We start from the raw sequence: 25480 nt of genomic DNA, 5'->3' as shown, positions 1-25480 counted from the left end.
ACAATGAAAAATGTAATCTTCATAAAACATCCATCCATCCATCCATCCATCTTCTACCGCTTATCCGAGGTCGGGTCGCGGGGGCAGTAGCTTTAGCAGGGACGCCCAGACTTCCCTTTCCCCAGCCACTTCATCCATCTCTTCCGGGGGGATCCCGAGGCGTTCCCAGGCCTGCCAAGAGACGTAGTCTCTCCAGCGTGTCCTGGGTCGTCCCCGGGGTCTCCTCCCGGTGGGACACCTCACCGGGGAGGCGTCCGAATCAGATGCCCCAGCCACCTCATCTGGCTCCTCTCGATGTGAAGGAGCAACGGCTCTACTCTGAGATCCTCCCGGATAACCGAGCTTCTCACCGTATCTCTAAGGGAGAGCCCGGACACCCTGCGGAGGAAACCCATTTCGGCCGCTTGTATCCGGGATCTCGTTCTTTCGGTCACGACCCACAGCTCGTGACCATAGGTGAGGGTAGGAACTTAGATCGACCGGTAAATCGAGAGCTTCGCCTTTCGGCTTAGCTCCTTCTTTACCACAACGGATCGATACAAAGTCCGCATCACTGCAGACGCTGCACCAATCCGCCTGTCGATCTCCCGTTCCATTTTTCCCTCACTTGTGAACAAGACCCCAAGATACTTGAACTCCTCCAATTGGGGCAGGATCTCATCCTCGACCTGGAGAGGGCCTTTTCCAACTGAGGACCATGGTCTCAGATTTGGAGGTGCTGATTCTGCGAACTGTTCCAATGAGAGTTGGAGGTCACGGCTTGATGAAGCCAACAGAACCACATCATCTGCAAAAAGCAGAAATGCAATACTGAGGCCACCAAACCGGACCCCCTCGACACCTCGGCTGCGCCTAGAAATTCTGTCCATAAAAGTTATGAACAGAATCGGTGACAAAGGGCAGCCTTGGCGGAGTCCAACCCTCACGGGAAACGAGTCCGACTTACTGCCGGATCTGCGGACCAAACTCTGACTCCGGTCGTACAGGGACCGAACAGCCCGAATCAGGGGTTTCGGTACCCCATACTCCCGAAGCACCCCCCACAGGACCACCAGAGGGACACGGTCGAACGCCTTCTCCAAGTCCACAAAACACATGTAGACTGGTTGGGCGAACTCCCATGCACCCTCGAGGACCCTACCAAAGGTGTAGAGCTGGTCCACTGTTCCACGGCGAGGACGAAAACCACACTGCTCCTCCAGAATCTGGGATTCAACTTCCCGACGGACCCTCCTCTCCAGAACCCCTGAATAGACCTTACCAGGGAGGCTGAGGAGTGTGATCCCCCTGTAGTTTGAACACACCCTCCGGTCCCCCTTCTTAAAAAGGGGGGCCACCAACCCAGTCTGCCAATCTCGATGACCTCAACCCCAGAGATAGGAGAGCCCGCCTCAGAGAACCCAGACTCTGCTCCCTCATGGGAAGGCGTGTCGGTGGAATTGAGGAGGTCTTCGAAGTATTCTCCCCACCGGATCACAACGTCCCGAGTCGAGGTCAGCAGCGCCCCATCCCCACTATACACAGTGTTGATGGTGCACTGCTTTCCCCCCCTGAGACGTTGGATGGTGGACCAGAATTTCCTCAAAGCCGTCCGAAAGTCTTTCTCCATGGCCTCACCGAACTCCTCCCATGCCTGAGTTTTTGCTTCAGCGACCACCAAAGCTGCATTTCGCTTGGTCAGCGGGTACCCATCAGCTGCCTCAGGAGTCCCACAGGCCAAAAAGGCCCGATAGGACTCCTTCTTCAGCTTGACGGCATCCCTCACCATTGGTGTCCACCAACGGGTTCGGGGATTTCCACCACGACAGGCACCGACCACCATACGGCCACAACTCTGATCGGCCGCCTCAGCAATGGAAGCGCGGAACATGGTCCACTCGGACTCGATGTCCCCCGCCTCACCCGGAACATGAGCAAAGTTCTGTCGGAGGTGGGAGTTGAAACTGCTTCTGACAGGGGATTCTGCCAGACGTTCCTAGCAGACCCTCATGTTTGGGCCTGCCACGTCGGACCGGCATCTTCCCCCACCATCGGAGCCAACTCACCACCAGGTGGTGATCAGTTGACAGCTCCGCCCCTCTCTTTACCTGAGTGTCCAAGACATGCGGCCGCAAGTCCGATGACACGACCACAAAGTCGATCATCGAACTGCGACCTAGGGTGTCCTGGTGCCAAGTGCACGTGTAGTCACCCTTATGCTTGAACATGGTGTTCGTTATGGACAATCCGTGACGAGCACAGAAGTCCAATAACAGAACACCGCTCGGGTTCTGATCGGGGGGGGGGGGGGGCGTTCCTCCCAATCACGCCCTTCCAGGTCTCACTGTCATTGCCCACGTGAGCATTGAAGTCCCCCAGCAGAACGATGGAGTCCCCAGCGGGAGCGCTCTCCAGCACGCCCTCCAAGGACTCTAAAAAGGGTGGGTACTCTGTACTGGTGTTTGGTGCATAGGCACAAACAACAGTCAGGACCCGTCCCCCGACCCGAAGGCGGAGGGAGGCTACCCTCTCGTCCACCGGGGTGAACCCCAACGTACAGGTGCCGAGCCGGGGAGCAATAAGTATACCCACACCTGCTCGGCGCCTCTCACCGTGGACAACTCCAGAGTGGAAGAGAGTCCAACCCCTCTCGAGAGGACTGGTACCAGAGCACAAGCTGTGCGTGGAGGCGAGTCCGACTATATCTAGTCGGAACCTCTCGACCTCACACACCAGCTCGGGCTCCTTCCCTGCCAGAGAGGTGACATTCCACGTCCCTAGAGTCAGCTTCTGTAGCCGGGGATCGGATCGCCAAGGTCCCTGCCTTCGGCTACCGCCCAGCTCGCATTGCACCCGACCCCTATCGCCCCTCCCACAGGTGGTGAGCCCATGGGAAGGGGGACCCACGTTACCCTTTCAGGCTGTGCCCAGCCGGGCCCCATGGGTGCAGGCCCGGCCACCAGGCGCTCGCCTTTGAGCCCCACCTCCAGGCCTGGCTCCAGAGGGGGGCCCGCGTCCGGGCAAGGGAAAACGTAATCCAATCATTTTTCTCATCATCGCGGTCTTTGTAGTCGTGGTTTGTCTGGTCCCTCACCTCGGACCTGTGTGCCATGGGTGACCCTGCCAGGGGTGTGAAGCCCCAGACAACTTAGCTCCTAGGATAATTGGGACACACAAACCCCTCCACCACGATAAGGTGACGGCTCAAGGAGGGGCTTCATAAAACAAATGTAGGCAAATACAGTGTTCTTATACCAATTTGTTTACACTTGAACGGCAAAATAGGCTCACCAGGAGCAACGAACATGAACAAGGCAGCTCTAAAGTGGATATGAAAAGACTACACTACACACCCTTGGTCAGATGCCAGCTTTTTCTGATATTAAAAAACAAGTCTGCGAAATTATTATTTGAGGTTAATCAGTGGCAATGTAAATGGTGGCGGGTGTGTCCTGACGCCGGTTTAGACACGAGTTTGAAAGATAAGTTTGATGAGGGTGTGCACATTTGTGCAACCACATTATCTCTGTCATGATTCATGCCGCGCGGCATGGTGGACGACTGGTGAGCACGTCTGCCTCACAGTTTTGAGGAGCTGGGTTCAATTCCTGGCCCCGCCTGTGTGGAGTTTGCATGTACTCTCCGTGCCTGCGTGGCTTTTCTCCGGGGACTCCGGTTTCCTCCCACATCCCAAAAACATGGATGAATTGGAGACTCTAAATTGCCCGTAGGTGTGGATGTGAGTGCGAATGGTTGTTTGTTTGTATGTGCCCTGCGATTGGCTGGCAACCAGTTCAGGGTGTACCCCGCCTCCTGTCCGATGATAGCTGGGATAGGCTCCAGCACGCCCGCGACCCTTGTGAGAAGCAGTAAAGAAAATGGATGGATGGATACACAATGCCACGTTCTCGAACACTTAAAGAATTATATTATTTTTCCACCAGATGGCGGCCTAGCAGCATGAAATATATCGACACCGGAAATTCGTACGCCACCAAATCCTTCCACCGGAAATGCCGAATACGCTGCAATCTGTGGCACCGCTCCGCGCGTGAGGCCAATTGTGAAATAAAACCGTGTTTCTTTCTCGAGTCGGAAAAGCTCTGTTATTTGAGAATGGACTTTGCAAGAGAGGAAGAACCGGAGCCCATAAAGCTCAAATCGATGAGGAAACAAGTTTTCGCAGTGCCCAAAAATGATAGGGTAAGGACGAGGGGATGTGCACCCAGATAAACGGTCGTTCGCAGATCAAAACATACTTTTGCATTTCGGCATGTCAAAACAGGGTTTTTTTTTTGTTTTGTTTTGTTTTTATTCTTGACAGTCGAAAGTCGATTTGTTTTGTTGTTAAAAGTCATTTGTTATTCCGAGTTTATTAATAGGCGAGAATAGATCTTAAATTGCAGTTATCAGACGTACAACGGTAGTGTTGATTTACATTGGCTTCACGTGTTTTTTTAAATATTTTTTTTTCAAGTGTATGATATTGTTTTCTGAGCCAGTTTAAACACAAACTTTCTATTTTTCCCAGTTTGGGAGGTGCAGAAGTGTTCGAGGGTTTGAAAAGCTCAACCGAATAGGGGAAGGAACCTATGGCATTGTTTGTAAGTCCTAAACATACTTTGTGCATAACATTCATTTCTCATTGGATGCCCGCTGTCCAATGACTTTTTGCCATTTTTCCTTTTTTGCCATTCTCCCCCTCCCACAGACCGTGCTCGTGACACCAACTCTGATGAAATTGTTGCATTGAAGAAGGTTCGGATGGATAAAGAAAAAGATGGTAATTCCACAGCTGTGTTTGTTAGTTTTTCAATAACTGACTATTTTCAAATGACTGATAATTTAGACTCTAAATTATTAATAATTTGAAAATAGTTGGTGTGTTCACATGTGTGCGTGCTATAACTGGAAGGGCGTGTGTGTGTCTGTGTGTCTGTTTGTGTGTGTGTGTGTGTGTGTGTGTGTCAGGGATTCCCATCAGCAGCCTCAGAGAGATAACCCTGTTGCTGCGGCTCCGACATCCCAACATAGTGGATCTGAAGGAGGTGGTTGTGGGCAGTCACCTTGAAAGGTCAGCATTGCAAAACCAACACGTGGACTTTATGAGCCTCATAGCTGGTGGATCATTAAGTTTTTAGCGGTGCCCTTGAGCAAGGCCCACCACTCCCGACTCTGCAGGTGCAGCACGGTTTGCGCGCTCCTTTCACTCTGACATCTCTCCTTGCATTCCTGCATGTGTGCAATGAAAATATATACAGGAGGGTGAATATAAAAAGTCTACACATGACACTACTGTTCAAATGTCAGGTTTCTGAGATATTAAAAGTGAGATGCCTAAAAATACTTCATACTAAATACTTTTTTCTTGCTCTCTCTAAATACACTGAACAAAAATATAAATGCAACACTTTTGTTTTTGCTCCCATTTTTTTGTGAGCTGGACTCAAAGATCTAAAACATTTTCTACATACACAAAAGGCCCTTTCCCTCAAATATTGTTCATAAATCTGTGTTAGTGAGCATTTCTCCTTTATTGAGATAATCCACCTCACAGGTGTGGCATATCAAGATGCTGATTAAACAGCATGATTATTGCACAGGTTTGCCTTAAGGCCTCTTTATACTCGCGCGGCCGACAACGCCCGCATTGCATCACGTGACAGACGAATTGCCCCGCGCGGCCCGTCTACCTAGCTTGACGCTCACGTCAAAAATAGTTGCTGCGCGTCGAACGCAGATCATCTCTCGTGATTGGTCCGTTTTAGTCACATGCTGTGATGACGTACTCAGCGTGCCCCTCGGTTCTACATACCGTCTACGCCCCCGCCTTCTCGATCGATTTTGCAGCCTAATTAAATGTATCATCTGGTCATCTAGGTCCACTTGTTCTAGCAGACACTGTTCCACGGTCGCCATTGTTGTTCCTTGTTCCGGAAAGGACAGTAAAAACGGCTACCGGAAATGGCCATTAAAATGCAGAGGAAACTCCACCAGTCGTAGCGACACCCCCGACTCGGAGGTGAACTGCATTACATTTTCAAAACAGTGCGCGTGGGTTGCGCTCGAGTATAAAGGCTAACGACGTGTGACATCCACAGTGACGCCAGTGCGGTCGCCGTCCGCGCGAGTATAAAGAAGCCTTTAGGCTGGCCACAATAAAAGGCCACTCTGAAATGTGCAGTTTTGCTTTATTGTGTGGGTCAGAAAACCCAGTCAGTATCTGGTGTGACCACCATTTGCCTCACGCTGTCCAACACATCTCCTTCGCATAGAGTTGATCAGTTTGTCGATTGTGGCCTGTGGAATGTTGGTCCCCTCCTCTTCAATGGCTGTGCGAAGTTGCTGGATATTGGCAGGAACTCTAGTCGGTTACGACGACAAACTGCAGTCAAGTCGAGACCCCGATGAGGACGACGAGCATGCAGATGAGCTTCCCTGAGACGGTTTCTGACAGTTTGTGCAGAAATTCTTTGGTTATGCAAACCGATTGTTGCATCAGCTGTCCGGGTGGCTGGTCTCAGACGATCTTGGAGGTGAACATGCTGGATGTGGAGGTCCTGGGCTGCTGTGGTTACACGTGGTCTGCGTTTGTGAGGCCGGTTGGATGTACTGCCAAATTGTCTGAAACGCATTTAGAGACGGCTTATGGTAGAGAAATGAACATTCAATTCACGGGTAACACCTCTGGTGGACATTCCTGCAGTCAGCATGCCAATTGCCTGTTCCATCACAACCTGCGACATCTGTGGCATTGTGCTGTGTGATAAAACTGCACATTTCAGAGTGGCTTTTTATTGTGGCCAGCCTAAGGCACACCTGTGCAATAATCATGCTGTCTAATCAACATCTCGATATGCCACACCTGTGAGGTGGGATGGATTATCTCGACAAAGGAGAAATGCTCACTGGCAGATTTGTGAACAATATTTGAGGGAAATGGACTTTTGTTCATGGAGAAAACGTTTTAGATCTTGGAGTCCGGCTCACGGAAAATGGGACCAAAAACAAAAGTGTTGCGTTTATATTTTTGTTCAGTATATATTATGTTTAGGCTTGTCATGATAGCAATTTTTTTAAGACGATATATTTTCCCAAGAACTATCATGATGTTTTTTATTCCATTTACATAATATTAGAGTATAATAATGCAAGTATATCCTTTTTAAGAACAATCACTTTTAATTTTAATTCTAAGAAAAATGAACACTTGCATTGTAATGTAAAACAATATATAAAATATCGTGGCTGCAAAACATAAATGAAACAGTTTGTTCACAAAAAACAAACATTTGGCACAGAGGTCTAAATATTAATTCCTTATTCCTTAATTCCAATATACTGCCAATCAAGTTTACAGGTGGTTAAGAAAAAGGGCCAAGTTGCAACATAAATAACAAGATGACAAGTCGCTCAAACCAACCTGTTTTGATTCAAGATTTGTACTACTTTTCAAAAGTCTGCAGCCTTCCTTTAAACACTGCTTTGTCAACATGTTCAGAGGCTACATCCCTTACAATAGTGAGTAACGCTATACTGTATATAATGTGAGCATACGTGCCCCATATACGCGGTCACGTTTGTATTTGCATTGTTGGGCAAAGAGTTCCATAATTACAAGCTGATGGGAAACGGGATATGTCCCACCGTGTTTTTTGTTCCCAGCTGAAGAAATCTGGTGGGAAGGTTGTGTTTAAAGTGGATTTTGTCACGTGGAGGTTTTAGGCTGTGTTGTCTTTGTTGCGACTTCATACAAATTCGACATATCAGCTCATTGGTGTTAGCGGGATGGAAGTGTTCATCTGGCTTGAATCCAAAGTGTTCCCAGATCGTTGCGGTGGCGTTAGGCTTTGGAACTAATTCCATTAACTGTGCAGCTACAGGCTCGGCATCAGAAAACTTAGCTTTGTGTATGCGAGTGCGCGCATTTCAAAACCACCCACGGAGGCATTAGGCAGAGGGTCCCTGAACGAGATCCCTGAACCTGTACTACTCACATTATTGTCAAGTAACAGTACTCTTACTTGAGTACAATATTTGGCTACTCTACCCACCTCTGGAGCGGACATCCTCTATTGCTACGCTTACATTTAAGCAACATTTTTGCTCATCAGATCAGCCAGTGCCGTATTTGTTGCACTGGTCTTTTGTATTTTCGCGTTGAGGTGCTCCAGGTCGTGGCCCTGGTTGTGGTCCCAGCAGAACCGCGCACACGTAACATTGGCGACGAGAGTTGATCCGCTACTACATCTTGTATTAATTAGGAAACGCGCCTACAATGATCTAATTAGTTTACGGATGTTAATGTTAAATGTATTAAGCGACGGAGCGATGTTAAGGATTATGTCACAACACAGAATGATCTAACTTCAAATTCAGAAATGGCCAATAAAAACTGGAAAATATTGTACTTAATATTTCCCTGGAGGATGAATGTGGGATTAGCCTTTGAAGTTGGTAATAGTGAAAAATGAAGTGAAACAGACAATGATTTTAGTCAATTCTTTAACGCTTAAAGAGGCGGATGCTATTCATGTGGCACAGCTTGAAGCAGGCATCAGGTGCAGGTGGAGATGGGCCTGGCTCATGTTGGAGCCCAAAACAAAAAAGCAAAGAAATGAGGAAAATTGATTTTGTACATCAACATGTACTTGAGCTGTGTAAATAAATGTTTTTCCACGTTTTTCTTCCAGATTGCTTAATTTATGTTAAAATAAAAAAATCTGTCACCTTTTTCATGCCTTTGGCATTTGCATGTCTGATAAGAATAAAATAAACAATAAAACATAAGGGCGGGCCTTATATTTCATGATTTCAGAAGAATTAAAAAAAACAATATCGTTAATCGTGATAGTTTTTGGGACAATATGTCATCTTAATTTTTTTTTTTTTTTTTATTGTGACAGGCCAAGCCATAACTCAGTCATAAAAGTGTTGACGCGCATGTTTGCTTTTCCACTGGACCAAAAGTATTGGAAATTTGAATACGAGTCAACTTACTTGATATAAGTTCTGGTGGGTTTCTTCTATTGTTGTCTTCTTCTTTTTGTTGCAATTGTTGAGGCTGGTCATCGTTAGGAAAAAGTGTTGCAAAAAAAAAACCGCAATGTGCCGAGTTAATCCTTTGTTGCTCAGTGAGTGGAGTTCCAGTGAGACTGAATCCTGAATTATGTCTCGTTAACTGCTACTTTAATAGAGACATTTGACTTCATTGCTCCATAGTATTTTATTGTCTTGAAATACATTTCATAGCGTTACACAACATTTTACTTGACATATAAATCGAACAGACGAATGAACTTGGCAAGCACACTCCATGACTGACACATTGGTGTACCAAGGGGCAAAAATTTGTTAAGGGCACAAAGTAAAGATTAATAAGTAAAATGCAAAAATATATATATATGACTTAACTGGCAATACATGATAAGATAGACCTTTTCTTTTTATAACAACACCTCATGTTTACCTTCCTTAAAATGTTTGTCTTATTGTTTGGGTTTTATGTTTAGTCTGTTTCTGGTGATGAGCTACTGTGAGCAGGACTTGGCTAGTCTGCTGGAGAACATACAGACGCCATTCTCTGAAGCTCAGGTAGGACAGACCCTCATGTCAAACTCTCGGCTCAGGCTAGCATGTACAGCTTTATTGCAATTTGCTATAGATTAAATAAATATCTGTACAGTTTTGCTCAACTTGGGATGACCAAAAGAGTCTCATTTTTTTTGTGGAATTTGAGATGTCATAATTTTTCTCATGATCAAACTACTCTAAAACCAATTATACAATCCATTGATCAAGGTTTCCGCTGCGTCTTAAAAGGTATTTAATCCAAAAATCTAAATTTAAGGTAAGGTAAGATAGTGAGTATATTGGTAGAAGGATGATGAGGATGGAGCTGCCAGGCAAGAGCGCGGGATGAAGCCCAAAGAGAAGGTTGATGGACGTTGTGAGGGAAGTTGGTGTTAGAGAGGAGGATGCAGTAGATAGGCTGACATGGAAAAGGATGACACGCTGTGGCGACCCCTAACGGGACAAGCTGAAAGGAAAAGAAGACGACGAAAGAAGGAAAAAGTCTTGAATTATCTTCGCATTGTGTTCTCTGTCTTCTGTCACACCTGAGACCTTCGTCCACCCGTTCCAACCTGCTTGAACCTGTTTCTTCACTCCCTTACCACACTCACCATTTGCCCTGGACTGTTGACCCCAAGTATTTAAAGTCCTCAACCCTCGCTATCTCTTCTCCTTGGAGCCTCACTCTTCCCCCTCCACCCCACTCATTCATGCACATACAGTGTATATTGTGTCTTGCTTGGCCTAATCTTAACAGGTGTCACTTCCGCCTTATTCTTTTCTCCTAAATGAATTACGTTTTTAGCCAAACCAATATACGCTACATAGTGTTGCCCTGTGTGAGGCCATACCAAGTTTTTGTCCAAACAAACAAAATCTATGATATTTTGCAATAAATAGGATAGGTTGCATAGTAGCGATCTTGGATGTGGCAGGAAGCAGCCGCAGCCTGTGTGTGTGTGTGTGTCACTTCGTTACCATGGCAACACTGAGTCCTGAGCACTTGTGTGTGAAGAAAACTAAGATTAACCCTGTAGTGAAACTGGAGTGAATTTATGGTATTGTAAATGTTGTTTGGGATATCCGTGTTTTGTGCGCTGGATGCTTTGAACTGTGGGAAGCTTTCCTATGTAAATTCTTGTTAAAAAGGCCTTCGAGGGTCGCAAAACTGGGTCACGAATTCTGGCATTTTTGCTATACCTTTCTTCGTTCTTATAGCTTCTGGAGTAGCTGACCAGACGAGTTATATGCCCGTTGTGGTTTTGGGGCATTTTATTCTGAGATTCGCTGCATAAATAGGAGATTTGGGAAGTCACTGGCCGCCCTTAAAGGCGTGTTTCACCGAGAATCCCTATTGTGTGTCAGTCAAACTCTGAGGTAAAGTATTAGCGCTTTGTGTTTGGGGGAAGAAGGAAAAAAACACGTGACACCCGTAACGGTCATCATCTTTGCTTTGGGTTGAAACGCTCAAAACAGACTAGCATTTGGCCATTTTGACTTAAGGCTTCGTAATTCGCCGTCTTCACTTGTGGAAGACGTGACGTCTCCACTTTTGTTCACTCCTTCGTGGCTTTGTACCGTTGTACAGGCTTCAACGCAAATTTGACGGCGTCATCACTTCCGCTCTATTCGATCACTGCTTCTACGCACATTCTCGAACACCTTTAAAATTACGTGATAAACCCTCACACCATAATTTGCAAACTCTATTTAATTAAGAAATAATTACACCCCTTGTATTGTGCCTCAATTCCAAACTACACGCACTGCTTAAACGAGCTTACATTAAAAACAATTCAGTTGTGTACCGCGTACATCTATTGCACACGTAACACAATCATGGCGGAACTTTCAGAACATACCAGTCAATACGACAATCTTGACACACTGGAAGAGCTCAACAGTAACTTAACTAGTGACCTTGTTCCAGGCTATGCAGAGTCTGTCAAAGATGCTAGCCTTGAAGCCCTCAGTGACAACATCACACAACTTATGAGTGACGCCGAGCACAAAACCTTAAAAGATAAAAATCTCACTCGAATGCTTGGTTGCATGATGCTGAACTTGGTGTCCCAACTCAAATGGAGCGACCTAGAGGACGCTCGGGTGAAGCGCAGACTGGAAATTGAACAGCATAAACAAGTCCAGTTAACTGCAAAATTGACAGAAACCCCAGCGCGTTTAAACTTGGCTGAAGCCCGCCTCCTTGATGTTGAAATACAACATGATGATGCGGCTGCTCATATAGCCGACCTCACTGCTGCAGCTGAGGCTGCACAGTTGACGTCTAAGGACGGCGGCAAATTAAACTGTGACGATTGTAGATCAACCAAGGCCCTGTCTCTGGCGAACTAACTTCCGGAGTTCAAAAACAGCTACGAGACACTTCTGCTGAGATTGCACACTTAAAACCAAAATTGGTAGAATTAGCAGACCGACCGTCGAATGACCAAGTGCTTGAATTACGGGCTGAACATCAGCGAGCAACTCTTCTGCTGCGTCAAGCTTCCGGTGATTTCCAGCGGTTCACCGAACGCACCAAAACACTGAAAGCAGAACACTCCAAAGAGACGGAACAGTCCTATGAGCTCAAGACACAGATGGCAGTCCTGGAGACGGAGCTGTCCCGCGTCCAGCAACAGCTCTGGAACCAAGGGGATGAGTTAGCCCATGTCAGGCGTGAGCTACAACTAGCTCGACAATTGTCCGCCGATTCTCTGGCTCATCCCATCGCTCCGGCACCTGCTACAGACAGCCGGGAGCCCTCCCTCGCCAGAAGCGTCACAAAGCCCTACAAAACATCTCCAACCTTTGGGCCGGAACCCACCTTCAGGGGGCACCGTGCGACCTCCTCACGGGTGATTGACCCTGCAGCAGACATCACTGTTATGTCCCACGCTGTGTTCAATCACCTTCTAACATTGCTACAAGCTAGTGGCCGCGACCTTCAACTGCAACGCTGGGCATTAACCATCCGTGCAGTTTTCAGTGACTAACACCGAGCTGAACACCTTAACTATTCTCCACTGGATAATTGGCCCCATGACGTTACGTGTCTCCAGTTGAATCCGTTCCCCTGCTCATTGGCCAAAACCTTCTCTACCGCTTCGAGCCACTAATTGATTACAAAAATCTTCAGCTCTGTTGGACCACTCGGAGGATGGCGACCTGTCAGGCGGTACTCCTTCAAGTGACAACACCCCCATTAACGACACCGCCGAGTCCCCTGTAGCCACCTCACCACTGCTGAACCGATTTAGAGAACTCGACACGTTTCTCTGGCATCTTTTCCAACCACCACCAAGTCCGCCAACGCAGATGCCCAACCAAGACACCGGTGAAACCAAACGCGCTGCTCTGCCGCAAACCAAAAACATAACGACTGAAATAACATGTATCCGTAACGCCCCCACCGGTGACCCTTGTAGCCTTAGTACCATCGAGACACAACCTATGGAATTCCTGTCCGAAATCCCCACCACACGACAATACATGGCTAACGAAGTAACCAATACCTGGTCGGTAAGCAACACGCTAAAAGTAGCCATTTTAGTTATCACCGCTTGCAGTGCAACCCTTAACCAAAACAGGCAGATCATACCCACTCTGTCTATGCTCACACACAGATTACTAACAGTTTTATGAACGAAAGGCTATGTGAAATTGCTCCCTCCAAAGACAATTTAGCAATGGATAGAATTTTCCCACAGTTGGGACCCCTCATCTTAATTAAAATTATTCGGTCTGCGGCCTCTACAGACCCATCTCAATCCGCCACATCTCGGGTTTTTCCACATAAGGTTGAAACACTCCCTGCAAGGATTACACAGGGTGTGCGTGACAATGCAAAGATGGAAGCTGGTTTCGTTATCTTAGATCCAATAATTAATATTTTATCCCACTGGTTTTAAACCACAAAATAATCCTAGGATGGAAAGGTAACATTAAGAGGCGGTCTATCTCCCCTTTGGAACATGGAAGTAACGCAGCCGTTGCTTCCGGCTTCTTCTTTTCTCCTAAATTAATTAAATTCTTATCCAAACCAATATACACTACTAATACACACACACACACACACACAGAGCAGCAGCTGAAATAAGTATTTAACAATGTCACCATTTTTCTCACTAAATATACTTCCAAAGGTGCTACTGACCTGAAAATTTCACCAGATGTTGGGAACAACCCAAGTAATCCATACATACAAATAAAGTAGAACAAATAAGTTCAAAAATTAAGTTGTGTGTAAAAATGTAAAATATCACAGGGAAAAAGTTTTGAACACATGAAGAAAGGGAGGTGCAAAAAGGCATGGAAAGCCAAGACAAGACCTAAAATCTATCAATAATCAAACAGCAATCCAGCCCCTTGTCAGTGCAAATGAATATCAGATGGGTCAGTCCTAATTGATGGCCAACAAAAAGGTCTCATTGCCAAGGTGTGAGTCAAGACGCATCTCACGATGGGTAAAAGCAGAGAGCTGTCTCAAGACCATCGCAAACTAATTGCTGCAAAACATAACGATGGCATTGGTTACAGGCGCATATCTAAGCCTCTCAACGTTCCAGCGAGCACGGTTGGGGCCATAATACGTAAGCGGAAAGCCAAACATACCACAGAGCAAAATTGAAGTGTTTGGATGCCAAATAGTGCAATAACTCGGAGCTTGCCACCATTCCGGGAGGCTTTCCAAAGGAACTCCAACCGCTGGACATAGTTATAAACGGGGCGTTCAAAGTGAAGTTGCGAGCGACGTGGGAGTGATGGATGACAGATGGCGAACACAGCTTTACTAAGACTAGGAGGCAGCGCTGGGCGAGTTACGCCACAATTTGTGATTGGATTGTGGATGCTTGGGCTATCGTGTCTGCTTGCACTGTTGTTCGAGCTTTCGTAAAAGCCGACATCATTTCCGAGGAGCCGCACGCCAACGAGACTGACTCCGACAATGACGAGAGGGAACCCGGCGTGTTTGATGGAGAACTTGGCCAGTTGTTCATTTCGAATACAGAAGATGAGGACTTTGATGGGTTTGTGGATTAGGATGGATCAAAAAATGAGTGCATTGTTAAATACTTCAATAAAGTACAACCAAACTCAGTTTTGCTCCCGCTGCCTTTGTTTTAGCGTGCATGCATGCTACCGTATGTTTTACCATGCCTGCGCCCAATAATACTGTGCGCCTTATGTATGTGTTAAATACAAAAATAGACCCCGTAACTGAGACTGCGCCTTTTGATACCTTATGGTCGAGAAAATACGGTACTATTGCGTTTTCCGTGGGAGTTGTTTTCCTCTTTTGTGTTTTAGAAAATAAACTTTTTTGAGATTGCTTGTGCCATGCCTCCCTGTGTACCCTGCGCTGGGGTTCTCCACCTTTGTCTTGCCACCAAAACCCTGGACTCTGACAATGTTGTGATATAGATTTAATAGGTTTTTTAAGAGGCTTAATAGTTTTTCATAGGTTTAATTTTATAGGCAGTGGTCTAAAAAAGTCTCAAATTTTGTTTGGTGAATCCTATAGAAACCATGTTAATGTAATTCTCAAAGAAAATATGTTGATGCATGACATCATTGTATTCTGCAGTTGTAATTCTTTTCTTTCCATTTTTTTCAGGTGAAATGTATCATACTGCAGTTGTTGAGAGGGTTGCGCTATCTCCATCACAATTTCATCATTCACAGGTCAATGTCAAATAGTTTCCCTTTCCCTCTTTAGAAAAACCCAGCCCATTTTATTTTATTTTAGACTCAAAGTCAGAAAGATTAGACTTAGGCTCTCTCGTTGTACACTAACAACATACACAATCCCCATTGAAGGGAACCTGGTTTAATAGATGGCAAATATTTGTATCCAGTGAAGTGTCTTGCAACCATGTGATGTCAACTAAGAGCTTAGGATGTGTAACAGACATACTTTCTACAAAACACTTCTCGTCTTTGTACATGATAAATTTTTTTGTTGAGCTACAGTTCGCAAATTGACATTTCCCTGTAGAATTCAAAGACTTTTAATCGTGAATCATTGTATACATTGTGTATGCTTACACTGTTCCGTGTTATTTGAGTAACATTTGACCTGTTTTGAGACCTGTTGTTGTGGGTCATATTCAGTCAGTAATGTAGAACAAATTTCAAGCGTTCAGCAACTAGCTTTTCTTTCATGTATTTGTAAGCTTTGAGAAAACTAATTAAATGGAGCATGAAGGTCCTCTTAAAACATGCACTCACACTGAGAGGTTGCTTTTAAGTTATTGATCTCGATATAATGGTCAGCTAGACTCCCAGGAGCTGGTGCTAGAAGTGTTCACACACATGCTTGGTGTGTGTGTGGCATTGAAAGTGTCATACTCTGTCCCTCTCTATTATCAGGGACCTAAAGGTGTCTAATCTGCTGATGACAGACAAAGGCTGTGTTAAAATAGGTGAGTCATCATTCTTCATCACTTTCAATCAGCCCAAAGATCCCCTTTAGACTGCCTGTTTTTTTCTTTTAAAAATACTTTTCCATATGACAAAACTTATTATTCATGTTATGTATACAAGAAATGAGCATTCAAGATTGCCCCGAGGCTTCCGTTTGGAATTATATTGTCAGGACTATCTAAAGGGCTTCTATGTGTTATTTAGCTTAGTTTACATTCAGGCTGTCAAAATTCAAGTGTTAATGCCTATGATTAGTCACAAAAAAATTGCATTAATTATGATTATCATACATTGTTAGATTACTCAGACAATTTCTTTTGATTGCACCTCCGCCTTTACCTCAACCGCGGATGGATATCTGAAATGCGATGCAGGTTGCTATAAAGTCAGTGATCGGGTCAATGTCTACGCCAGTGCAAAGATGAGCAAGCAGACACTTACTGGTGTGCTCAGCAGCAAATCTTGCTTCAAAAGTCACTCCAATGCTACAAAGGTAATTTGCATATTGCAGCGCTGAACTCTCTTTTCATTGAAGCACAAGTTTAAAATGCCATCTCAAAGTAAAATGTGGTATGATGTGTGGTATTTTTGGTGATTAAGAGTGATTCATCTTATTTTAAAAAGCAATCGATTCACAGGCCTAGTTTACATACTTTGCCCCCTCTCCACTACTGCAAGTCAGTTGCTCAAAGAACACACATCTCATGAATACAAAAGTATTTGCAGGTATCAATCTATGCAAACGCCACTTTTTGTTTTGACATAGTAAAAGAGGGAATAGACATAATAGCTGAACTATGCTAAAAAAATGAAAAGAAATCTGCTAATCTCTGGAGAAGGGTGCATTCGCTGATCAAAAAACATCCCAGTACATTTTGGTAAGGATTTGGATAAAGGCATTGATACACAGGTATCAATTAAAATGTTAACCCCCCCACCCCAAATAATAATGGCTCTGCCTGTCTGTTTGTCATCCTCATTTTCACTTTTGTTAACTGTGACATGATAGTTGTTAAGTAACTTCTTGAAGACAGCTAATATTTTTAATTTAATATCTTTATGGTATTGCTTAAAATACTCATGGTGGTCCATGACTTTTATGCTTTGGTGTATGTTATCTAATTTCTCTCATGAGATGAATCGATCTATCTAGCTGTCTATCTAGCTATATCCGTCTGTATCAGTCTCTCATCTAATCTATCTGCTTTTAAACAATCACCCACCTGCTACTGAATTGAAACTGTTACTCCATATTATCTCCTTGTTAATGAAATATTGATTCCTCAAGTAACAAAGTACGACTGCCGCAAAATGTAGTAAAATGCATCTGTCACAGTACACCTTTCTCTCCTTTTGTGCTCAGCTGATTTTGGATTGGCTCGCATGTATGGCGTCCCCCAACAACCCATGACACCTAGGGTGGTTACATTGTGGTGAGTGTCGTCTGGGTGAATCACTAATGTATGTGAGGAAATAAGCAGTCTGCTGCTTATTTTATATGCCTGTTTTCCCTGGTGCCGGTAGTGTGCTAGATAGATAGCAAGAATACTTTTAGGAGTTGATGAATGAGAAAAATGAGAGAGAAAGAAGAGGAAAATGTGGTGCACCAGGAAGTAGCAATGATGAGTAAGGGGAGTATGAGAGAGCCACTAATGAGGATGACAAATGTGAAGGCAGTTGGTCCTGATGACATACCTGTGGAGGTATCAAAGCATCTAGGAGAGGTGGCTGTGGAGTTTTTGACCACGTATTTCAGCAGAATTCTAGCAGGTGAGAAGATCCCTGAGGAATGGAGGAAACGTGTGCTGGTACTCATTTTTAAGAACAAGGGTGATGTGCAGAGCTGTGGGAACTATAGACGAATAACTGTTGAGCCACACAATTAAGTTCTGGCGAAGCGTCATTGAGGCTAGACTCAGGACAGCGAGCAACTGTATGGTTTCATGCCTAGGAAGAGTACTACAGCTGCATTGACGTTGTGGCATGAAGAAGTACAGAGAAGGTCGGAAGGAGCTACATTTGTGTCTTTATAGATCTAGAGAAAGCGTATGACAGAGTACCCTGGAGAGGAACTGTGGTACTGCATGTGGAGGTCTGGCGCGGCAGAGAAGTATGTTTGATTAGTACAGGTATGTATGAGGGCAGCAGAACAGTGGTGAGGTGTGGTGTAGGTGTGACAGGGGAGTTTAAGGTGGAGGTGGGACTGCATCAGGGATCAATCCTCAGCCTCTTCCTGTTTGCAGTGGTGATTGATAAGGTGACAGATTAGGTTAGATAGGAATCCCCATGGACCATAGTGGTCGGAGATGACATTGTGATCTGCAGTGAAAGCAGGGAGCAGGAGGAAGAACATTAAAAAGGTGGAGGCGTGTACTAGAAAGGAGCAGAATGAGGAGTAGCCAAAGTAAAACTAATATATGTAAATGAATGAGAGGAGCGATAGTAAGTATATTGGTAGAATGATGATGAGGATGGAGCTGGCAGGCAAGAGAGCTAGAGGAAGACCAAAGAGAAGGTTGATTGATGTAGTGAGGGAAGACATGAGGGCAGTTGGTGTTAGGGAGGAGGATGGAGGAGATAGGCTTACATGGAAAAGGATGACGCGCTGTGGCGACCCCTAACGGGACAAGCCGAAAGGAAAAGAAGAAAAAAGTTTTGCCTGGTTGGAGACTCATTCTTTTCATCCTCCACACTAATCTTCCTTCATTAGCACTCAATGGCCTGACTAAATGTGTTCTCACCTCACATGCTGTACCTTATTTGTCCTTCCCCAGGTACAGAGCTCCAGAGCTCCTCTTAGGAAGCAAAACCCAGACTACAGCTCTGGATATGTGGTGAGACTCAATCCTCAATAATACTAGTCTCACTTGCAAGCACACTGTTTTCCTAATGTTTCTTTACACATCCAAATAGTAGTACAATTTAGCACATTAAATGTAATTTGCTCTTGTCATTGTATCACAGGGCTGTAGGTTGTATCCTGGCTGAGCTGCTGGCGCACAAACCTCTACTGCCTGGAACATCTGAGATCCAGCAGCTCGATCTGATAGTTCAGTTATTGGGGACGCCTAATGAAAACATCTGGCCGGTGAGAGCATACATGTCTGTCTGATGGTAAAGGGATATAAACCGGTGTGGCTTTGGTGTGAGGTTGTTTAGTATTTAGTTTCTTCTTCTTCTGTTGCTGCATCTTGTTTGTGATTGAGTAATCTGCTCTCCTGATTACCTTGAATTTATAGAGTGAGCTGTAGAGAGAGATATATATATATATATATATATATATATATATATATATATATATATATATATATATATATATATATATATTTGGATGGCTGGATGACATTTACATGGTGATTTGTCATACAAACTCAAATAGTGGCTGGCAGGCCGTAACTATATATATATATATATATATATATATATATATATAGTTACGGCCTGCCAGCCACTATTATATATATATATATATATATATATATATATATATATATATATATATATATATATATAGTTACGGCCTGCCAGCCACTATTTGAGTTTGTATGACAAATCACCATGTAAATGTCATCCAGCCATCCATTTTCTATACCGCTTATCCTCACTAGGGTGAGGAGCCTATCCCAGCTGACTCAGGGCGAGAGGCTGGGTACAACCTGAACTGGTCGCCAGCCAGTCGCAGATCATGCAAATGCTTTTTGTTAGATTTTTTTGCTTTTTTTTTTTTTTTAAACTGCAATGCACTGTCCGAGAAATGAGATTGTTAAACACAAGCATTTCTTTGTGTGCCACAAAGGGTTTTTCTGATCTACCTCTCACTGGGCAGTACACTCTGAGGAAGCAGCCTTACAATAACCTGAAGAATAAATTCACTTGGTTGTCTGAAGCTGGACACAGGCTGCTCAATCTGCTCTTCATGTACCATCCACAGCGCAGGTACACACACAGACACACGCTCACTCACATGGATTTGGACTGTGGGAGGAAACTGGAGTATGTGGTCTAAACGGAAGATAAGGAAAAATATGAAAACTGACAGTTTAGAACTATGAATAAACGCAGATTTACATTTTTGCATCAGTATCAGAGCTCGCGACTGTGACCAAATCGGTCAGATATGCCACCTTTTTTTCAGCTTGTGGAACTATAAAAAATTAATCGTTGCATTTGCGCGAGTGTATGTTTTAATGGTTGAAAGTCGCCCTTTTTTTTTCCCCCCCACTGCATTCTCCTTCCCCTACACAAGAGTGAGAGCAAGCGAGCGAGACAGAGAGAGAGCTGTGCCGCTGTGTTAATCATTGTTATGAATTCCATTTGAGTTAAAAGCGACCCACTTCAATGTACCTGCTGCCTTCTGCAACATAATTGACTGCTTCCAGATAGGACACGCTATTATCAACATCACCGTCGCGTGCATGCGCACCACATATGCGCGTCACAGGCAGGCTAGTATGCCGGTGTGTCTGGCCAGTGGAGTGGCCACCATGTACTATACGTATATTGACACTATCTGTCTAGCTATCCATCTATCTCTCCACCCAACCCTCTGGGCGGTTGACACTGGGCAGCTGGAGAGCGTGAGGGGCAGCTGTGGCGAAGGATGCTTCCTGAATTCCACAATCATCTCTGCTGTCTAGAGCGTGTTCAGCTCCAGGTTGTGTCGGCCGCACCACAGCTCCAGCCGCTCCACGTCCTGTCGATATGCAGACTCGTTATCGTCTTTGATGATGTGATGTCCTCTGCAAATTTCAGGAGTTTGACAGCTGGGTGCGTTGAGGTGCAGTCGTTCGTGTAGAGAGAGAAGAGCAGCGGAGAGAGGACACATCCTTGGGGCGCCCTGGTGCCGATGGTGCCTGTAGATTAGGTCGTGTTCCCCAGCCTCACCTGCTGTGTCCTGCCCGTCAGGAAACTGTGAATCTACTGAGAGATGGGAGGCGAGACGCTGAGCTGGATAAGCTTAGAGGAGAGGATTTCGGGGATGATGGTGTTGAACACAGAGCTGTAGTCCACGAACAGGATCCTCGCGTAGGTCCCCGCGCGGTCGAGATTTTCTAGGATGAAGTGCAGTCCCATGTTGACTCACCTGGTTAACATACCTATTTGCTCGGTAGACAAACTGCAGGGGTCCTGTGACGTTCTTGAGATGTTCCAGCACGAGGTGTTCAAAAGACTTCATGACCACAGATGTCAGGGCGGCAGGCTTGTATTCTTTCAGACCTGGAATTGCAGGTTTCTTGGGGACTGGGATGATGGTGGAGTGTTTGAAACAGGATGGTTGGTACGTCACACAGTTCCAGAGATCTATTGAAGATCTCTGTGAAAACTGGAGCAAGCTGGAAGACTGGAGCAAGCTGGTCCGCGCAGACTTTGAGGCAGGATGGGGACACAAGGTCTGGGCCTGTCACTTTGTTGATATTTTGTTGTTTGAATATACGTCTCACATCCTGTTCATGGATGGTCAATGCAGAAGGGGGACTCAGAGGTGTGATGGTGGTCGGTGGTACGGTTGGGTGGGTGTGGGGTGTGAAAGTGTCCTTTTCAAATCTGGAGTAGGTGTTCAAGTCGTAAACCAGCCCTTTATTTTTCTCCGCTTGGGGGGGATGGTCGCTTGTAGTTGTTTAGTGATTGTAATCCACGCCAGACTGGCTTAGTCGTTAGCAGTGAACAGTTTTTCTGCATACTTTCTCTTTGCGATGTTAATTTCTTTTGTCAGCTGGTTTCTAGCTCAATTGTACAATGCTCTGTCCCCACTTCAATAGGCGTCCTCTTCAGCCTGGCAAAGTTGTTAAAGTTTGGCCGTGAACAATGGCTTGTTGTTATTGAATGTGCGAAATGTCTTTGTTGGTACACACACATTCACCTTTGTGACCAAAAGGGGGGAGCTGGACCATTTTCCCGCTTTGCATTGTCCCACACCTCTCCTCTTTAGTACCTGTAACGAATGTTTCAAGTGTTATGTGATTGTTGAGAACACTGTAATATTTGCAAGGTGACATTTGTGTGATGTGGAGTGAAACATTTAATCTGGTTCACTTGACAACAGATTCGACATCAGACATTCAGACATTGTAGAAATACAGTCACTAGTGGCGTTCATGTAAAGTTCTTAAAATATTAAATCCCAGCCAAGTCCGGTAAAGACTGTGGTTAATGAATAATGAACCTGCGTCTGCAGTGACAATCCATTCGCCTGTGGGTTTCGCAAGCAACCCGTCCAGCTTGACTGGCGAAGTGTCACCGGCGCAGCGGAGAGGAGACTCCTTCGTTGGTGAGGGACTGTGGGCTGGCTGGCTGGTGGAGGTTAATTAGTTTAGCGTTCTGTTGCAAACTAGGTATCTTTTGTCTCCGCTTTGATGATCCCAGCTTGTGATTCGCTTGGCGTCTGTATGTGAAGTTGAGTCTCGCCACTCCGTGGTTGTCTATCTCAGCGGGAAGAGCGGCGATCACCGGAGACTGGGGTGCTGGGTGTCATCTTTTCATGGCGTGTCCACTACACTAGACATTTTGTCCCTAGAAAAGGTGGAACAATCTGCCAATGGAACTAGTATGAATTGACTTGATTCTTTTTGTCAACCAGAAAATTTAGAAAAAAGTCAAAACTGTCTTAAAATAAGGACAGTAAGATATTTTCACTCCAAATAAGATAAATTCACTCGGCAAAATGTTTTGTTTTTGCAGTGTATACTATAAATACAAATAAATTGTATAGTTAAAAAAGGTCTCACTGAAAAACTGAAACAGCCCAAAGCACCTCAAGCACAAGGTAAAACAAATCTAATATTTGAGTCAAGTCGTTAATGTCTTTGGATTATTTATCAAGTTATTTTCATATGAACGTCTTGGCTAAGTATTACTTTGCTGTCAATGTGAAAGCAGTCACTGTATCCGCTATGGGGGTAGCTCCATAGAGGATACATTTAACACGTCACCATTTTTCTCACTAAATATACTTCCAAAGGTGCCATTGAATTGAAAATTTCACCAGATGTTGGGAACAACCCAAGGAATCCATACATACAAAGAAAGTAGACCAAATAAGATCAGAAATTAAGTTGTGTGTAAAAATGAAAAATGACAGGGGGAAAAGTATTCAACAGAGAGAGGGAGGTGCAAAAAGGCATGGAAAGCCAAGACAACACTAAAATCTATCAGCTGCAAATAAATATCAGCGGGTTCAGCCCTATTTGATGGCCGACAAAAAGGTCTCATTGCCAAGGTGTGAGGCAAGCCACATCTCATGATGGGTGAGAGCTGTCTCAAGACCATCGCAAACTAATTGTTGCAAAACATAACGATGGCATTGGTTACAAGCGCACATCTAAGCTGCTGAACGTTCCAGTGAGCACGGTTGGGGCCATAATACGTAAGTGGAAAGCCAATCATACCACCATAAATTTGCCTTGATCAGGTGCTTCTCACAAGATTTCTGACAGAGGAGTGCAAAGAATAATCATAAGAGCCAAGGACCACCTGTGGAGAGCTTCAAAAGCGGGTACTGTTTTCACAAGGAAAACACAGAGTAATGCACTCCGCTGCCACGCAAGACCCCATTGCTGAAAAAAAAGCATGTCATAGCTCATTAACAGTTTGCTGAACAACATTTCGACAAGCCAGTTAAATACTGGGAGAATATAGTCTTAACGGATGACAGCAAAATTTAACTGAAGTTGTCATTCCATTGCTTTTGTACAAAGTATCAAATAAATACCAGTTGGTGTGTTCAATACGTTTTCCCTGTGTCATTTCACCTTATTACACACAACTTAATTTCTGATCTTATTTGTTCAACTTTCTTTGTATGTATGGATTACTTGGGTGGTTCCCAACATCTGGTGAGTGTTTCATGTCAATAGCATCTTCGGAAATACTTTTAGTGTTAAATACTTTTTTCAGCCGCTGTCTTATGTGGTGTGTTTATCCAGAGCTACTGCCAAAGATTGCTTGGAGAGTTCCTACTTCAAGGAGAAACCTCTACGTGAGTAAACTGTTATTATATGTACTGTAACTGTAGCTTGAAATCCTTGTCTTTTCATCGTCCTCTCATGTTCTTGTTTCTTTTTTGCTCTGTGCAGCTTGCGAGCCCGAGCTGATGCCGACCTTCCCTCACCATCGCAACAAACGTGCTTCTTTTCAGCCAGAGAGCCACTTGAAATGCAGTAAAGTGTGATGACGATCAAGACCTGACATGGCATGCCATTCTGATTTAACACTCAAATGGTGGTGTGTTTTGATCACATTGCATAGAATAATAACCTCACTGAGCGGTTTGAGTTCTTCTAATGAAAATGAGGCAGAAATGAAATGTCAATATTTGGGTGGGGAAAAAACAGTGCAATATAATCTTGGTTGTAACAACCAGATGTAATGCAAAAATGTTTTTAAGATTTTTACCAGTACTGTGCATTCCTCAGTCCCATGCACTCTACACCCCTTGCACACACTGTTCATACATCTATCATTACATCTACATCTACATTAGCTTTTCTAAAATCCTGCACACCACAGCAGGTGCATTTAAAGCCACACCACTAGTTTGTTGAATGAAATAACTTGATTACAAATGATGTAAAATAAAAAGTGTTTCAACGTCATATGAAAAAATGTTGTTTTTTCTATGTTCTCTACACTGTAAATTAGTGATGTGTGTTTGACTAAATGTATGATCTATCTGATTGTTGCCTGTGAATATTCTCATTCTTCCTGGTCATTTCATTCTCAGGGCATTGACTGTTCCGGTTGTCTGAAGTTAGAAGGCGTTTCACTTCTCATCCGAGCCGGCTTCATCAGGTCATGCAACAAGGCTTAGATAGAACAAAACTATCCTGAGTTGGTGTGGAAAAAACAACTATTTATGCTTCAAGTTGAAGGCATGCCCCAAACCATGTACTGTATCATTCTGGTATCAAAAGAACAGGTCCAGTTGTGATCAATTATGAATGCCCTGAGAATATCTGAATCATCTTTTCAATTCTGCTATTGCATTGAGCACAATAAGGATTGTGCCTTGAAAACGTCTGTGGGGGTGTCGCTCAACTCATGGTTAACGTGTTCTTTGTTTTGGTTCTACTGGATCTCAGCACTGCCTTTGATCCAGTAGATTATCACATTTTATTAAACAGACTGTGAAACCTGGTTGGCCTGTCTGGTACTGGTTTTCACTGGTTTATCTCACAGATTGGAGTTTCTTTGTGGGTTTGCATACACATTCCTCCAGAACATATAAAATTGAGTGGGCCGTGCCCCAAGGGTCAATTTTAGGTCGAATTATTTTTAATCTGTACATGCTTCCCCTTGGGGGACATCAGGAGACACATTAGCTTCCACAGTTAGGCAGATGACAAACAGCCAACTGATACCCATTTTAAATATTACGTCATGGATGGCAGTGAATTTCCTACAGCTCAAACTGGACAAAACAGAGGTTTTAGTCATCGGTACTGAAGGCAGGAGAGAGAAACTTTTACCAAAACTACAACATTTTAGACCCTCACAATGTGGTAAA

The 25480-nt window shown here is 44.5% G+C and overlaps 1 protein-coding gene across 1 annotated transcript; it reads left to right on the top strand.

The window, feature by feature from the left end:
- The first annotated feature begins 3992 nt into the window (after positions 1-3992).
- On the top strand, positions 3993-25110 carry cdk10 (cyclin dependent kinase 10). Its single transcript, XM_061677257.1, has 13 exons — positions 3993-4182; positions 4511-4583; positions 4691-4762; positions 4951-5053; positions 9492-9573; positions 15170-15237; positions 15925-15977; positions 17342-17411; positions 18753-18812; positions 18943-19066; positions 19775-19914; positions 23901-23953; positions 24051-25110. The coding sequence occupies exons 1-13, from the start codon at positions 4096-4098 to the stop codon at positions 24143-24145; spliced, it is 1080 nt and encodes a 359-aa protein (XP_061533241.1). The 5' UTR covers positions 3993-4095; the 3' UTR covers positions 24146-25110.
- Positions 25111-25480: the final 370 nt, after the last annotated feature.

Source organism: Phycodurus eques, chromosome 5, assembly GCF_024500275.1.
Source record: "Phycodurus eques isolate BA_2022a chromosome 5, UOR_Pequ_1.1, whole genome shotgun sequence".
Lineage (NCBI taxonomy): Eukaryota > Metazoa > Chordata > Actinopteri > Syngnathiformes > Syngnathidae > Phycodurus > Phycodurus eques.
This window is presented reverse-complemented; position numbering and strand designations above follow the sequence as displayed.

Bases quoted from the DNA above. Each gene is read 5' to 3' on its own strand.
- cdk10 (XM_061677257.1), top strand. From the start codon at position 4,096: ATGGACTTTGCAAGAGAGGAAGAACCGGAGCCCATAAAGCTCAAATCG. The intron at 5,054-9,491 runs GTCAGCATTGCA...TTTTATGTTTAG, and splicing joins GTGGGCAGTCACCTTGAAAG to TCTGTTTCTGGTGATGAGCT. The intron at 17,412-18,752 runs GTGAGTGTCGTC...GTCCTTCCCCAG, and splicing joins CCTAGGGTGGTTACATTGTG to GTACAGAGCTCCAGAGCTCC.